The 17958-nt window shown below is 46.2% G+C and overlaps 1 protein-coding gene across 2 annotated transcripts in view; it reads right to left on the reverse strand.

The window, feature by feature from the left end:
• The window catches only part of OXSR1 (oxidative stress responsive kinase 1), a 121832-nt gene extending 106055 nt beyond the window's left edge, over nt 1-15777 (reverse strand). Inside the window, exons 1-2 of one of the 2 annotated variants that reach the window (XM_074946359.1) lie at nt 15590-15726; nt 6441-6643 (exon numbers count right to left, since the gene is read on the reverse strand). Coding sequence is in view for 1 of the 2 variants with exons in the window: in XM_074946358.1 (XP_074802459.1) it covers nt 15590-15659 (70 nt within the window). In the remaining variant the exon portion in view is untranslated. Of the gene's footprint in view, nt 1-6440; nt 6644-15589 lie in introns of both variants that reach the window. The other variant, XM_074946358.1, reaches the window with a different exon arrangement.
• Nucleotides 15778-17958: the final 2181 nt, after the last annotated feature.

Below are 17958 nucleotides of genomic sequence, written 5' to 3' on the forward strand. Positions count from 1 at the left end.
TCTCAACCTTTCCCTAGTGGAATCAGATGGTTTGGGGGCAAAGGGGGCTGTGGGTAATCTGCCACCGACACTACGGAGCTGCAGGAGCTGCCCTATACTAGAAGATAATTAAAGTGGAATAGGTGGTAGCCATTCTCATAAATCAATTTAGACGAGTTAGCAGATACATTGCCATTGAGGCACTTGGCTTTCCAACTAGTTTTCCAGGAAGCCACTCTCTCAGCAGTTAACCATACCTGACCACCGCACCCATATTATTTAAATCTATATATATATATAAAGTCCCAGCTAATATCACAGGAAGCTGAGCAGACTGATTTTTTTAAGTTGGTTTCCTGCCACTTAGAGAGTGTTGTGCAGAGTAGAGCGGACACCTCCCCATCCGTCCGCATTCTGCTGGCCAGCCGTGGAAGTTTCAGCCAACGACTGTATCTCCCCCAGTACTACAATGAGGAGAAAAGTGGGGAGGTGCTCCATCTAAACATGTTTGTGGAAGGAATATGATGCTGACCAATGTTGGAGTTGTTTCCTTGTAATCCCCCATCTGTCCGCATCCATCTGTTGTCTCTTGTCATATAGAAAGGGAATGTGTATGCTGCCAAAAAAATGTGTTCTTAACTCAGGTTAAAAGCAGTGAAGACACTGCAACTTAACTTACGGCTGCAGTTTGGGTAAAAACTCGGAGGGCATCTTAGGGTTGCTATTTTAACCTGAGTTAGCTAACCCAAATAAGAATACCGTTTTTGGCAGGTAGACATACCCTTAAATTGCAAGTTCTTTAGGGCAGACACAGTCTGTTTGTCCAGCTTAGCACACTGGGGCTCCTAGGAACTGTGGTAATAAAAATAATAAAATAAGGAAGAAGCCTCAGACCCTTCTCCATTCCAAGAGAGACTGACTGAAACACACTATATCAAGCAGGTACAGGATTTTGTAGGGGATGGTGAACTCGGGGCCCCCATGGTTTTGGATAAGCAAACCTTCAGAGGTGCTTAGAATAACTCAGGATTCATCACAGGGTGCACAAGACTGTCCAGTACCCCCAAGATGCCAGGGTTATCTGGAGAATTGTCTCTGGGAAAGGTATTCCCCACACTGGCAACCATGGTAAGCACTGAGGGCCAGGTACACAACTCCTTTGCAATCTGCCACATTTACTTAAGATGATAGTAACATATCCACATTAGATATGCGGTTTGAACCAACTATATCTATTTCATTACTTGCCAGCCTCCTTGGCTAATTTAAAGGACACAAAAGTTATGCAGCATTAAGTCTGCAGGATGGAAGGTGAAGGCAGGCCGAGACATCTTATTTCCGAACCCAGCAATACGTTCACTTCAGCTGTCTTGATGGTATCTGCTGCAACATATTATGCAGGGGATTAGACTGGATGACCTCCTGAGGTCTCTTCCAACCTGAATCTTCTATGAACATAAATGTCATGCTTATTGTGTTCCTATTACCACAGCTTAAAAACACAGCCCTGATACATTAGCCAAGCAAATATTCTCACTCCTCCCCTCTCAACCTTTATCTCTGAATTTCGTCTGGAACAGTATATGTCAACTATAAGGGGTATTTTATTTGGCTGGAGTTCCACCAAACAAAACTAGCTGTCAGTATACAGTGCAGATGTTTGACAGTAAAAGCAGTGGTTATTTTAGGTAAATACATTTTTACATATAGCTGCTTAACCATCTGATATGTCCACTATTGCAGAGGTTCTCAACCAGGGGTCCGCAGCCCCCTGGGAGTCTGCGAGCCCTTTCAAGGAGGCTACGGCACTCCCCGCAGGGTTGAAGACCAGATCACTGCCAGCACCCCCCACGGGGCTGAAGCCAGGAGGCGCCGGACTGAATCCCCCAGCCCTGGTGATCCCTATGGGGTAGAAGCCCTGAGCCCACATGCAGAGTTGGGAACATGGAGAGCACTGCCACACCCAAACTGCAGCGCAAGAGCATGGCAATCCCAGGAGCAGCACAGCTCCGCACCTCTCCCCTGCCCCTAGGACAGGTCGGAGGCAGGAGGCCAGAGCCCGTGTAGTGGCACAAACAGCTTGCTGGCAGAAGAATTTCCTATCTAGGTTGTACTGAGCGTGCTCACCCGAACTGAGCAGGCTCAGTACAGGTAACTGCTATTTGTGGGAAAACGTGCCGGCTGCTGTTTTTGCCGTTACCAGCCCGTGCAGGGAAGCTGATGCTCTAGCTGGTGCCGTGGAGCAGGCAGCCACAGCGTTCCCGCCTCTCCTGCTGGTGCCCCAGGTTGAAGCTGCTCCTCAGCTCCAAGCCCCCTTTGTTCCTGCAGAGGCAGCAGGTAATAGCCGCCCGGGTGGGGAGACCCGGCTCCGTGGCTGGCAGATCCCTCCAGGAACATGGACCGCAAGGGAGTCCTACCAGCACACAGCCCCTAGCTACCCCACCCCCTGCACCCTAAGCTCTTTTCAAATTTTTGAGCTAAGCCCCCCCACCTTTGAGTTATAATTTTTGGCTGCATGCCCTCCCAAACCCCCACCCCAACCCAGACAGGCTGGGTGGCCTGCTGAGAAGTCAGGGGGTGGAGGTGGCGCTCCCTCCACAGACCCTGCCACGCAGAGCTGGCTTGAGCCCCGCTGCACCCTCCTCCACCCCCACCCCCAAACAGAAGTCAAACTACACCTCTGCCCAAGGCCCCTGCCCCGAGTCTGCTGCCCCCGGGCCCTGGAGTTTTTATAGCATGTTGAAAGGGACCTTAGAGAGAAAAAGCTTGAGAACCCCTGTCCTACTGGAGGCTGCTATCTTGTCATTGCAAGGCATAGGCTGGATGTAATAAGATCTTTTCTGTCTCTATTAGCGGGTTCAAGATTAGTTGAATTGCTAGAAACAGTAATCCCTAAGCATGAGTAAGAAGAGTTACTCTGGATCCTGGATCCTATATGCAGAAGGAATAATTTTATGTTAAGGATACTTGTCCATCATGCCCTCACAGCTGTTAAAATCAAGGTTTGGGTCCATGACATGGAGAAATGTCAATCTAATGAGAAAAGGAGTACTTGTGGCACCTTAGAGACTAACCAATTTATTTGAGCTTAAGCTTTCGTGAGCTACAGCTACATGCATCCGATGAAGTGAGCTGTAGCTCATGAAAGCTTATGCTCAAATAAATTGGTTAGTCTCTAAGGTGCCACAAGTCCTCCTTTTCTTTTTGTGAATACAGACTAACACAGCTATTACTCTGAAACCAATCTAATGAGAATTCTTGTGCTGAAATGCTGTTTGTGGGAGGTTAATGTCAAGGTATTTACTAGACAAGAGTTTGCATCCTCTACTACTCAATTTTAAATCAAGTTCCAATTGCCATCTTTTTAATAGAGCTATTTGGAAATGTTTGGAGAATCTGAAAGATAAAACAGGTCAGTGCTGAAATGTCAGTTTGCAGCTCTCCCATCCCCCAAACAAGAGGAGAGGATATTCAGTTGGGTTTAAAGAAAAAGAGCTGCAATATCACCATCCAGATGCTCCAAATATCAACCAACCCCTCCAGCAAAGAGGTTGCCAGGACCAGCATCACTAATGTAGAACAACCAGCAGAAGAAAAGTTGAAGAACCAACAGCATCTCTATACATCATAAAGAGGCAGTAGAGGGCATATTTACTCCCTCCTACAGCAGTTTACCTTTACACGTCTATCAGAAGTATCTGAACAAGCAATAAGAGGATGAATAGGAGTTCATCCATCGGGGACATACAACACACAGAGAAATCTGACTAAACACAGTGGTCTGCAACCTTTACAAACCCAAGATCACTTTTTGAATTTAAGAGCAACACAGGATCTATTCTACCCCTTCCCCAAGGCCCCGCCCACTCCATTCCCCCCCATTACCACCACCCTTACTCACTTTCACTGGGCTGGGGCAGGGGTTTGGGAGGGGGTGCGGGCTCTGGGCTGAGCCTGGGGCAGGAGTTTGGGGTATAGGAGAGGGTGAGGGGTGCAAGCTCTGGGAGGGTGTTGAGATGCAGAAGGGGGTACAGGGTGCTGGCTCTATGAGGGGGCTCAGGGATGGGACAGGGGCTCAGGGTTCAGGAAGGGGCTTGGGGTACAGGCTCCGGGAGGGGGCTCAGGGTTGGGGTGCAGCCTCCCGCCAGATGGCACTTCGCCTCTCTGTGCCTCCAATCAAGGTAAAGCAGGTTCCCTGCCTGCCGTGGCCCCACACCACTTCCCGAAGGGGCCAACGTGCCCCTGGAGGGGTGGGGGCACATGACTCTGTGCACTGCCCCTCTCTGCAGGCACCGCCCCTAAAACTCCCATTGGCCACAGTTCCCCGTTCCCAGTCAATGGGAGCTGCAGGGGCAGTGCTTGCAGGCAAGAGCACTGCATGGAGACCCCTTCCCCGGGGGCCTTCTGGCCACTTCCAAGAGTGGTGTGGGGCCACGGCAGCAGCCCCGTTGTGCCACCGCAGCCAGAGATCACAATCGACTAGGAGAATCCCCAGGATCGACCAGTCGATCACGATCGACAGGTTGGTGACCATTGGACTAACGCAATGTACACATGTAACTCTCACATGCACTTTAGAAAAGATGTACCATGTATTCGCTCATCAGCCCTCTTAATTTAACTTAGGTCTTTCCAAACACAGCAGAACCTCAGAGTTACAAACACCAGAGTTATGAACTGACCAGTCAACCACACACCTCATTTGGAACCGGAAGTACACAATCAGACCAAAAAAACCCAGATACAGCACAGTACTGTGTTAACTGTAAACTACTACCAAAAAAAAAAAAAAATGAAGGGAAAGCAGCATTTTTGTTCTGCATAGTAAAGTTTCAAAGCTGTATTAAGTCAACATTGAGCTGTAAACTTTTGAAAAAACAACCTTGATGTTTCGTTCAGAGTTATGAACATCTTCCATTCCCCAGGTGTTCGTAACTCTGTGGTTCTATTGTATCTATTCCCTTTACTTCAGTTCTGAAAAGCAACTATGAACAGCATCAGAAAGCTCAGTGCCCCATGGAGTCCATGATTCCATAGAGGTTGAATTGGCTGTTACAGAATTGCTTTCACGAATCTAGGCTCTTTTTTAAGCTAAAGAATTGTTTCTAGCCCTCATTGTTGTGAAGAAAACCTTAATCTTGGATTTAACCAATGCTGTCCTGTCTGCATGAGTCTGCAAACATCCTGAAATAATAACTCTGATATCTGAATTGCACCAATCATCTCAATGAGGTTAACGATGAAACCTAGAGATGACAATATCAACATACCTATTTCACTGCTGATGATTTTAGTAGCAACACCCATCTGATGTGCTTACCACTCCACAATCCTAAATTGGTTCTCAGCTCCCAGAAACCAGAATTCCCTACTGTCAAAACTTCCAGATTTCTTCAAAAGAGCTTCTACCCAACTGTCCAGCATCTTCAGTACAAGAATGTACGGCGTATTGAAAAAACTGACAGCATGGCAAGAGCACAAAGTGGATTGAATATGAAGAACACAACACTACTATACCACTTGCATTTTTTCATTTTTGTGTTTAAACTAAAAAAAATATGCAGGGTTTTCAATTATCTAAAACTGTTGCAGAATACCCCCAGGATCCAGAAATGTCTTTCCATTTGTGTTCCAGCCATTTCCCAGTGACATATATGCGGTTAAGACGACCCGCCCCCTCCCCCCACCGGCCAAACTTAGGAACTCACCCTTTGCTTTGAGAGGCAATTAAAATTCTTTCCTCTCACACATCACCTCTAGAAGGAGATACCACAGGCATGCCAAGTTCTGGACTCAGTTATGTTGTGCAACCCCATATGCTCAGTTGGGGATAACAGAACAGAATTTGATCCTGCAATCTGAATCTAGTTAACAATTCTGTGGATGGATGAAAAAGTGAAGTGATTTCCCTCCTACATAGATATATTGATAATGAGGCACTAGAAGGAATAAAAAAACTTGTTTGACTGAAGTTATTTATGACTGAGGACAGCAGAACTATAAGCAATAAGCAGCTTGGGTTTATCATAGCAGGAGATACTGCTAGTTTGTATTTCATTTTGTCATCAATCTCACCTCCTTCATTTGCTCATAACTTTCTGAAGCTTTCACTTATTGGGCTGACACAGGCTTGCTCTCTGATCAAACAGGAGTTTCTTTTGGGAAGTTTCAGTAAAACCAGTTTAGTACTTTGAGTAGGAGGAGAGTGAAGATGGCTGGGGTAGAAAGCTGAAGTTTGGCCCTTGATGAGAAGAGCCTTTATGTATTCCAGTGAAAACTCATTTTAATTTGACCGAGTTATGAGCCTTTGAAAGTTGCACTTCATGCATACACAATACAATTGGTATGACTTCCTTTAAGCAGTGTTTGTAGTGAACGTCAGCTACACTGAGCAGGAGACTGGGACTAACTTAACAGTGTAGCAAAAAAGTAAATGCACAGAGTGAATCCAGAGCTCTTACCTCATTCACTGTGCATCTTGAAAGAAATGATCTGTGCAGCTTTTAAGGCTTGCTGGAGAGAGCTGTCTCCTGCAGACTTCCCAGAGTGCAGAGTAGAAGAGCTCCCTCTAAGAAAACCTTGTAAGGTGTGTGGGATGCAGCATTTGATGTTGTCATGTTGTGTAGCCAAACAGTTCCATATCACAGAATTTCTTTTAATCTCCCTAGGAGATTACAATAAAAGCCACGTTAAACACTCAAAAGTCAGGAAGTGACAAAGTCATAACTGTCTTAAAGTTACTTTTAGAAGTATTCTATGTTAGATGTAAAACCTGATAAGACTACTGTGACCGAGAAATGAAAGATTTCCATTTTCTAATTTGTTCACTTGGTGCACTTGACAACCCTTTGAATCTAATCAGCTTACTCAGAGGGTACGTCTACACTGCCATTAGACCCCCACAGCTGGCCCATGCCAGCTGACTCGGGCTAAGGGGCTGTTTAACTATGGTGTAGATGTTCAGGCTTAGGCTGGAGCCTGGACTCTAGGACCCTGTGATGTGGGAGGGTCCCAGAGCTGGAACCTGTCCCTAGACAGCTACACTGCAGTTCAACAGCCTGTTAACCCAAGCCAGCTGGCATAGGCCAGCCGCAGGTGGACATATACAGATCATGTGGGTCTGGCATATAGCAACGGGGAAGAGAAAGATGTGTAAAAGATAGCAAAAACTGTCATTTTAAAACCACAGAAGCTGACAGAGCATTTCAGGGCAGGTATAGGACAAAAACTGTTTCAATTGTCTAGATCTCAGGCAGTATACCTTTATGGTGGCATATGAAGCCTTAGCTCTGCCCCCTGGTGTTTAAGTACTATGGAACACACAGCATTTCTCAAAATAATAAGGCTTATATCTGCCACTTTAGATGTACATATCCACAGAATTGGCAGAATTTGATTATATAAATTTCAACTCATAACATCAATGTATATTTTAAAGCTTTTTTTTTTTTTAAAGATTTGTTTAAATGTTTACAGTAGCAAGAAATTACTGGGAGTCAGACAATTGTTTAATGACAGGACACAGATCCAAAATGTTAAAGTTTTATAAACTGTTAAAATAAACTGTCCCCTTTACATGTCAAAATATACAAAGTAAATATGTTTAAATCAACGAGTCTTACTGATTTTTGCTATTCATTTACTCATCCTTTTCTAACAAGCTTAATTCAAAAGTCGAACGATGGATTTTGACTCTAATAAGGTCCCAACCAGCATTTTTCTTTCTTTGCCCATCTGTAAATTTCAATTCTCAATGGAAATATTTTTTCCAGCCGTTTGTAGGTGTATGGTGAAATCTATGTTTACTGACATTTATGGATACAAATTTCATCCTTCCAAGCTGACATTTTCCATTCAAGTATACTCATACCACTTACTGACATAATATCCAACTTCATTCACTCAGATTACATTTTTAAAGACATGTTCTCTTCACTAACATAGTTATGACTAAATGTCACCTTCTAAGTAGTCCTTTCAGGCACCGACAGTCTTCTTCAAGTACAATTCAACAGAATGGCTGTCCTGTGGTTAAGGCACTGGATCAGTAGTCAGGAATCTGGGTTTTAGGCCTGACTCTGTCACACATTTCCTGTGTGACCTTGGGCAAGCCACATAAGGCTTGATTTTCTGAAATGCTGAGCATGGACGGTTCCAACTAAAGTCAAAGGGAGCTACAGCAACTTTGAAAGTTGGAATCTTCGTCTCTGAGCCTCAGTTGCTCAGCTATGACAGGAGTCAGGAAAATGGACTGGGCAGATCACTAGGATGACCTAGTACAGCAATTCCCATTTGCCTAAGACAGCAGTCTTTTCTACTGGCAATTATTCCATGGTTATTTTCTATACTCACTTGCTCACAACTTTGTGTCTTCTAAGCTTGCAGGTAAAAAGTCTAATAAACTACATTTAGCGTTGGTCACCCTAGTGGCCAAACTGCAAGTGAAATAGTTTGACCAGGGAAAACACTTCACAAAAGATCAAGTTTTAACAGATTACAGTTTCAGAACTCATTTGTAATTAAAATACCTAGCTGTAGTTGTTTGCAGCTTTAAAGGCTCATATATTTAAAATTTCAGAAGAACTCAAGTCAACATCTAGAGCCTTAATGGACCAGCTCCTGTTCTCATCAACAGCTCCAGCCTCTGGAATAAAATAGTCACTATGAACTTTAAAAGCTGAACATTCTGGGGAGAATCGATTCTCTCTCCGAGATGCAGTCAGTTACATAAGCAGTAACATCCCAGAGTGTGCATTTGTCAGCCAATAAATGCACCCCTCAGGTATGCAGAGAAGCCAAGGACACCCAAGATATTTGGCTACTAGCCGAGAAATGCCTACCCCAGAGTGTGTTACTATACTTATAAAATGGCTTACTGACAAACTAAAGTGTGAAATATTAATCTTTCCAAAAAACTAGCTCCACTGGAACTAACTGCCATCCAGGAACAAACCACAGTGGTCTGCTTCTATTTACAGCTTCCCTGTGTGTGTCTCACCGCAAAATAGGTGAAGGAAGCAGAAGCAGAGTCCTTTGCCCTCTCCTCAAGTCAGCTGGAAAGGCAGCCAAGCTGATTCTATGAGGTTCTCTTTCAGCCCTCCTCTTCAGAAGAGAGGTACTACTGCTGCTTGATTTTATTATTTTTAAATACCCTCAGCCTCCTTCCTCCCTTTTATCCTCCTCCTATGCCAACTGGAGGTAGCAGGGGCTGGCAATAGAAGCTGGACTGCATTTGTAGACACCCCTTTTCCTTCATTCCAAGATGATCAGGTAGGAGGAAAGATTCAGGGACAAATGGTTGGCTTTTACTAGGCGATGGTAACAAGGTTCTAAGTACCTAGAAATCCCCACTGATCAGATGAGTGGATGATTTGGATAAGGCAGGGACACCGGACTGCTTAAGTGGGTTTACAGTCCAAGCACTTGCGTTTGGATTTCATAGTGGGGGGCATTAGTTATGGTGATGAAGGCTATGTGCTAGGATGCTTAGATAGGCTCAGCACTTCGAATACACTTTATGTTCCTCTTAAGTTGGTTTTGTAAGAGCTTCAATACAACCTAAGACCAACAGAAAGGTTTCCATTTTAAAAGAACAGATCAAACTTTCTACTGAGTTGTTTGTTGGAGAGATATTTCCCTGCAGTGTTTTGAATCTGAACACTGAGAACTTGCAATGGAAATTGACTTAGGTTAGCCAATTAAAACAAATGGAGAAATGCCAGAAACAAATAGCGCAAGTAAGAGTGAAAACTGAACTGGATTTTATTACTAATGCTGTACATTGAAAATGAAAGTAACAAAAAAAACCTGGTTGTTTAAATTATTTAGGCTTATGCAACTGACTGTAGTTACAACTTGCCTACAGTCACCATACAAGACTCATAGGTGAACCATCAATTCTAGTCCCCAAACAGATTCTATACAGCTTATTACTGGATAAATTTTTCCCATTCCATCTCCTTCTCCCGTTACATAAAAGTGTTCTAACTGCTATTACAGCATGTAGATACTTATGAGTACATAAGTACTACTTATGAGTACTCCTTCTGTACTATGCATTTTTAATTTGTTGGATCGGTCCCTATAGATATTTTGATAACATTCAGAGAACTAGACTGTTTGAGATGCTCTTGGGGGTGCAACAGAATAGTAATCAATCTCTCCCACCTAACCACATTCCCCCCGATCCACAGGACTTGAAAATTTACTACACACCTAAATGCCACAAGATTAAGCTACAAGCTCTACTGTTCAGGGGCAATGCCCATGTAAAACAGCTACCCACATACCCAGCTGCTGGGAAGGAGAAAAACCTTAGTATGTATTAACTTTATTTTAGACTTCATTTCTGGAAGGAACATGCATATTCACTCTTTGTTCCTCCCCCTCTCAACCCAGAGCCTCCTGGCTGCTGTGAAGGCAGGAGTCTTCAGGGGTGGAAGGGAGAGAAGAGGGAGTTCTCTGCTAATTTACCCCCAACCCTGGCTCTGGTTTTACATTCTCCTCCTCCTCAGTTAACAGTTTGCTCCAACGTTACTCTTGGGGGAATTCTGTGCTAAAAAATTTAAAAGTCTGTACACTCTTTTAAAGTTCTGCAAAATTTTGCAAATTTGTCAAAAACAACAATATAATCACACCAGTTTCAATTATTTTTGGTCATTTATTTCAAAATACCTGTCAGTAAGTATGTCTGTCACAATACAGACAACAAAAAAGATTCAGGAAATGCTTTTTGACAAATAGATTCCTTACTAGGCATATTAATGCAGAATTTTGAGTAATAGTTCATTTAAACTACAATACAGAACCATACTTACTGCACGCCTCAGAAGCAGTGCAAAGGCTTTGGGGAGTCAGGGGTAACGGAGGAGCTAAGAGAGTGGGAAGTAATTGCTGGGAAGAAGCCTGGGTGTGAAGTTGGAGGGTTGTTGGGTATGGGTGTGGGAAGGGATTGTTCGGGAGATTCTCCCATGCAGACCCTGGCTGACCCTTAGCCTCTCCCATTCAGTCAGTCACATCTGTTCCTGTCCCCATGTGTCCCCTTGTACCCCAGCCACGTGCCCCTCCACCCCCACTCAGCAACCCCCCATCCCTATGTGGCCCTGCACCCCCTCCCCCATGTGTCTCTGTGCCCCCACTCAACCATCCCCCTTTGGCCCTGTAGCTCTGCACCCCCTTTCCCATTCCCATGTGGCCCTGCGCCTCCCCTGTCCCTAAATGGCCCTGCACCCGCTCCCCCATCACCATGTGGTTCCGCATCTCCCTCCCCCCACAGCCCCACACCTCCACTCCCATTCAGCCCCTGCCCCAGTCTGTCCTCCCCCACTAGCCCTTATGAGCCCTGTCTGACCCTCAACAGCCCCACGCTGTCTGTCTCCTGACCTGGCCCAACAGGTGCTGTGAAGAAAGCAGACACTCTCTCTTCCCTAGCTGGCCAGGAGCTGCTGCTCTGTTCTATCACCACAGCACCCTCTAGTGGGCAAAAGGCAGTACTGCAGCAGCTTTCAAGCAAACGCTTTTTCTGAACAAAAAATTAAACGTGTAGCTCATTTATTATGCATGCACACAGTGGCACAGAATTCCCCCAGGACCATAGTGTCTACTCCCCATACTGCTCACAGCTTTCTGAAGATGCAGCAGAACCAATATGAGTGAGCTGAGTCTACTTAGTTTCATTGTTGCCCAGAGGTTTCCCCCAATAGCAACTTTGAGAACCCACAGAATTCTATTTGGTCTTCACTCTATGGCAGATTGGGGAAGCTCTGAGCAGCAGCAGCAATGGGGCTATCTTCCTTCAGACTTTAGAAAACAGCTTTGCATTGATTTCCATGCAGTCGACATCTGGAGGGTCATCATTACAACCATAAGAGAGACTACTTTTTTTTAAAATGAAGCCAGATTCCACAGTAGTTGATGGTCACACAGGAAAGATGCCTACTCACAACAGGCACACCCTATAACTATTATAATTTCAGTGTGCAGTAAATTTTCGTTTGTTTAAAATTAAGTCAAGTTTTGATCCTGAACAAGACAATTTGCAACATTATACTGAAAAAAGGAATCTGTATTTGAGAATACTCAGCTGTTAGTCACTAAAGCTAACACAGTATAACAAATATAGGCAATAATCTATACCTTTAAAATTGAATGAATCAGATCCACTGCTGACTAACAGGTTTTTAAACCTAGACAGAAACTGTAAGGTGATTTATAAGGGAACTTCTTTCTTGAATCTGGAAGAATGTGTTCTCTCTTAACTGCTGCACTAAGAGGCCACATTGCCCACTGGATTTCTGCATGGATATTTACAGGCAGAGAATTAGTATGAGGAAATAAGGGATCAGAGAAGAGAGTGAAAAACTGATTTCCTTTACTTGGGTATCAAAAATAGCTGAGTATGTAACATACAGAGTGCTAGGCTGAAAACCTAATGAACTTTTGTCATCCCTGAGGATAAAGTTATGTCACGGAGGTCACAGATTCCGTGACTTTCAGAGATCTCTAACATTTTTGCTTCAGCCCCAGTGAGGCAGGGCCAGAGCTGTCAGCCAGCGGGAGACCACAGAGCTCCGAGCTGTGGCATGGACCCTGCAGCAGTCAGCCACCGCAGCAGCAGGTGCTGTCTTCCCCCCTGCTTGGGCTTCAGTCGTCCTCCCCCCAATTATTTTTAGTAAAAGTCACAGACTTCCGTGAATTTTTGTTTCTTGCCGACAACCTGTCTGTTACGTCTACTAAAAATAATCACGACAAAATCTTAACCTTAGTCATCCATCACAGATCTAGTTAAGTACCTTGAAAGTATAGCTGCAAGGGTTAGCACTTTCCATACTAGATTCCCTCTTTGACCATGACCACAAATTGTAAGCCTATAAATCTGGAGTAATGAGAACCCAGCAAGCCCCTGATGAGAGTTAGAGGGTATGTGGAAGCAGGAGGGGAAAAAGTCCAGATGCTTAGCCAACCGTGGACCATTTTGTCCCTCAAATTAGGAATGTGCTGTGAGACTTAAATCACATCTACATCCTAGACATTGGAGGACATTCCAACATTTAGAAGGAATAAGATAAAGGGGGGGCAATAAAAATATTTATAAACACATTTCAGCATATGTTCCACAAAAGTAGGCAATATAGTCCAGAATCCTGATGCAGTCTTTCAGGTAGCAGTTGGCAACCAGAAATTCAGCATACAGATTTTTTGAGGGGTGGGGGGAGGGGGGAGAGGAGAAGAAAAAGGAATGAAAAAGTTTATTCCCCAAGCTCAATATGTTACAAGCGGACTACAACGTATCTATGTCCCCCTAGTGATCGTTAGACTATGTGAGGAGTGTCTGTCAGCAGCTCCCTTGAAAGCAGCTGTTGGGAGTTTAAATGTCTCCCTCAGCCCTATGTGAATTTTCTTTTCCCCCCAGCACAGACTAACATCTAATAAAGGTAAATAAGAGAAGAACTTTATAGGGGGAAAAATCCAGTCACAAGGATTTGGTCTTGTTGCAGGGTGGGGCGGGCACCTCTTAGTAGACTCCCACAAGCATAGCACTTCCTAGAGACAGCTGCAATTGCTCTCCAGCTTTAGAGAGACTGGAGCCTAGTGGCAGCTTTTTCTAGCTTTTGCTTCTTCACAGGACAAGCCCAGTTTTTGGACACCAGCCTCCCCAGGATGTGTTTTCCTGGAAAAGGTTTAAGAAGTGTTTATTCTCACAATTTAGTTTCCCCAGCCCCTGCTGCAGGCACCAGACTCTCCCCCTTCTATAGTACAGCTGCTCCCAATAGGCTAAGGGAGGGAATAGAACCTGATCTGATGAAGCAATGGGGATTTTCAGTACTTCAAGAAGGATTCCATACCAGCCATAGCTTTAGATCATTCCTACTTTTAAAACAATGCCAAGAATTTAATCTCTGTAACCATGATTTCCCCAAGTTCTCCCACCCTAGCAAAATAAAGCAGCTCTGTTACAGAGATGCAAAGCCTAGGCAGGACAGAAACATCTTCATTTATAATCTTTAAAAGATAAAAGTTCCTCAAACATTAAATTTTTAGTTTAACTGTTCTAAGACCTTGACCAACAACCCCTCCTACGCCTCCATTCTCTGCCTCTCTGGTGAAATGGAACATGAGGCACTGACCTTACAGTCACCTGTGCCACTCAATAAGTAATGTGCTAGATACTCAGTGTGCAGCAATATAGCCTTCACACCACCATACTGATAAAGTGACTAAAAAAAGAAAGACTGAGTGAACTGGTGCAAAGAGATCTACCGCAACAACAAGGTTTAAGTCAAGAGAGATTCAGTCATTCATAAAGAGCAAGGGCTGCTGCCTCAAGCTGAAGTGAGAATGAATGAGAGAGATTTCAAATATAAAGACACGCCCAGCAAATTCCTCCTCCCTTAAACAGACCAATATACAGTGCCTTGAAATTAATTATCACCATATGGATGGACTCTCCTTTCTGACTGAATACAGCTTGGAGCAGCTGTTCTATAAAAGAAACCTTATATTCCAGACTCTGAGGAGGAGGAACTGCCCTTCATTATTTACCTACACCCAAAACGCCACAACGAACACCTTACATCCTCATCCTTTCCAGCAGCCAAGACAGACCACTCACCATGCGGCATGACATGAGTACCCCTCTTCCAAATCCCAAAGTGGGCAGGCAACTGCCCACAGCAGTTACTTCCAATCCCAAAACAGAGACAGCCCCCCCAAAAATCAGAAAAATATAGACAACTCCTTCCCCAAAGGTTAAGCTAGAGAAACACACAGACCCCCAACAGAAGGGGGAAAAAAAACATTAGACCCTAAGATATAATGTGCACCTCTCCGGAAAAAAAGAAAGAGAGAGTCCCCTAGAAGACACTCCCAGAAACGCACGTACCAATTAATTTGGAAATCCATGAACAGACACTGGAGTAAGTACAACCCTTCCCTTTTCAGTTAAAGCCGAGACACACCCCCACTGCTGAAATCCCTGCACCCCTGGTGTAGAAACACAGATAGCCGAAAGCGCTGCCAGACCCGCCCCCCCAGCTCAAACTGGCCCAGCCCCAGGAGCAGAAATGCAGCTCTCAGCGCATCGGCAGACACACACACCCCAGGCCCCGAGACACCTCCACCGAAGAAGACAGACCAGAGTCCCCTTTTGCCCTCCCATTTCCTGAGCTGTAACAAAGACCCTCAGCCGCAAGCACCGCCCGAGGCCCCAAGATCCCCCCCCAGCCCCAGCCCCGGAATCCACCCCCGCCCAGACAGACTCCAGCGCTCAGCGAGACACACCCCCCGCGGCCGCTACACCCCCGGAGTAGGAACAGAGCCAGCCCCTCTCTCCAGGGCGAGGGCAGACACACACGTCCCCTGCCCAGCCCGTCCCCAGGGCTAGGGCAGACCCGCCCGCGACGGCTCCTGCCCCCCCGGAGTCAGGCTCCAGAGCTCGCGCAGACCCCCCCCCCCACCCGGGCTGGCTCAGACGCCAACACACCCCGCGCCCTACCCGCATGGAGCCGGGTCCGGTCTCCGGCGCAGCCACCCTCCGCCCGGCCGCAGAGAGCGGGCAGCCCAGGCCGTGGCCGGCTGACAGGCCGGGGGGCTCCCCGCGCGCCCCACTCACCGATCACCTCCTGCAGCTCATAGTCATCCCTGTTGATGGACCAGGGCAGGGAGCTGGGGTCCTCGGCCATGGCGGCGGCGGCGCGTCCCCGGACACAGCGAGCTCAGCGGCGAAAGACGAAGAGAGGCGCGCAGCCCCGCCGCTCGACAGCCACCCTGCCTGAGCCCTCCCCGCGCCGCCCCTCTCTCGCCTCCCCATTGGCTGGGGTCTCCGCCCTGGGGGCGGGGTTAGGGAGCGGCGGGGGGCGGGGCGTCCCAGTCATGCTAGGCGAGGCCTAGTCACCCCCCCCCCCCCCCCCAGCAAAGAGCCCATAGAAGAGGCGGCCTATAGAGTTCAGTAGAAAAACCCACCAACCTCGAACAAGGTAAGCGCTACCATGGCAACCTCTCCCCCCCCACGAACATGGGCCGTCCCTCCACCAGCTCACACCGACGCGGGATGATGTCACCCGCGCACGCCTGCCACGCCATCTTGAGAGAGACGCAGTTCATCCGCCATCTTGAGTGAGGCGCTTGCCAGACTCCGCCAGAACTTCACCCTTCTCCCATCCCCACCATCGTATGAACGGCTGCTTTTAGCCGTACATCCCGTGAAGGATAAAGATTTGGCTGTACTATAATCCATCCCGGAGGGAGGTGGAACGAGAACATGCCACACACAAGATGGCTGCCGTTTGCGTCTCACCCGTGCTGTCAGGGAGGAGCGGAAAGGGATTCGCCCCCAGTCTCTGAGACCGGTGTTGATTGGTCCTCGGCTATAAGCTCTCCAGCAATGATTGGCTTCTAAGCCTGTCCATAGCTTGAAGTCCCGGCCCGACCTGTGTGTGCGCGCCATGCTCTTGCATAGGGAGGAGAGAAAAGGGAGGGAAGGAGAAGGGGTCCTTGAAGGGCCTGCATCTGTGTGGGGCCCTGTGCAAAGTGAGCCAGACTTCTGGAGCCTGACCTAGCGTGCAGAGTCCATCTTGGGGGGGAATGGCTGTAGGGAATGCCGGAGGAGCATGGGTTCATGCAGAAGGTCCACTCCGTACATTGCCACCTTGTCACTGTCATGTAGCCACGTCACCCATCCTGGTCTGGCCAGGAGCGTTTGATTTTGCTGTGATGATCCCCACTGCTGCAGTCAATCCTTTGGGATATTAATAATTCCCCAGGGTCACTTTCACACTGCAATGCCATGACGTTTTGATGCAGTGTATCAAAACATCACAAACTAGAAGTTTCTGCCAGACTGGAGAATCTCAGCGAAGCAGCCTTCGGGGAGGGTAAGCAGTTGGCACAGAGCCTCTGAAAAAGGGAGGAAAATTTTGGATAAGGCACAACCTAAACCCGTTAGGAAAAGTGCTGTAATATTTCTAATGCCCACACATATGAGACACCCCTGCCTCTCAATATTAAGTTGTGTGAGCACAAACTTATCTATCTTGAAAAGATGAAGGGCTGCAAAATATTTCATCCAGAGAGCACAGGGATTTCAACCCTGAGGTTTAGATTATTGTGTTAAATTAACTAAACCAGTATCTCCAGGCAATAGGGCTCCCTCTTCTTCAGTGTATGTATATTTCCAAGACTTGACTTAATTTAATGGGCAGGTGCAGTAGTCCACCACAGATGCTTTTGGGCTCCATGTTCTGTATTTAACTACAGGGAGAGGTTATGGTGGATGTCATCTGGTGTAGAAGAAAGGTCACTCTTTCTCCTCTCTTCAAGATCTCCTAGTTGCCAAACTCTTCTGCATACTCCCCTCCCTAATTTCAATATTGAGTAATATAGCCAGACTTTCTGATTCAAATACCAGGTCAATCAAGTATTCTGACTGATTACAAACCATGATAAAATCCTGGCAGTATCTTCTGGGTATCTCAGCAAGACGTAGCCCCTATAATTATGACATTGTAATAGTGCCCAAAGACAGGATAGGGGAATCATTGTGCTAGGTGCTAATTAACTGCACAGAGGTGCACAGCTGAGACTGCGTGGAGCCCTATTGATCCATGTGTGTGGCAGAAGTAGTGCCTAAGGGAAAAAAGATGACTGAGAAGGAATGGAGCAAGGAAGAGGATAAGAATAATAACATGAATTTACATACACTAGAGAGACAAGGTGGTTAATATCTTTTGTTTGACCAACTTCTGCTGGTGAGAGAGACAAGCTTTCAAGCTACACAGAGCTCTTCAGATCATACACTCATTATGCACACAGCTAGACGCTTTCAAGGCAGTTTTTAAACACACACAAAATACATAAAATAGTGTTAGTGTCAAGGACAACCCAAATCAGCTGGGACATTTGGCAAAATCTGTGAAATTTGTGTGTTAGGTTTTATTTTTGCTTTCTATCTACTGGAGTGGCCACTATCCAGCTTAATATCAG

The sequence above is a fragment of the Natator depressus genome, chromosome 2 (genome assembly GCF_965152275.1).
Source record: "Natator depressus isolate rNatDep1 chromosome 2, rNatDep2.hap1, whole genome shotgun sequence".
Classification (NCBI taxonomy): domain Eukaryota; kingdom Metazoa; phylum Chordata; order Testudines; family Cheloniidae; genus Natator; species Natator depressus.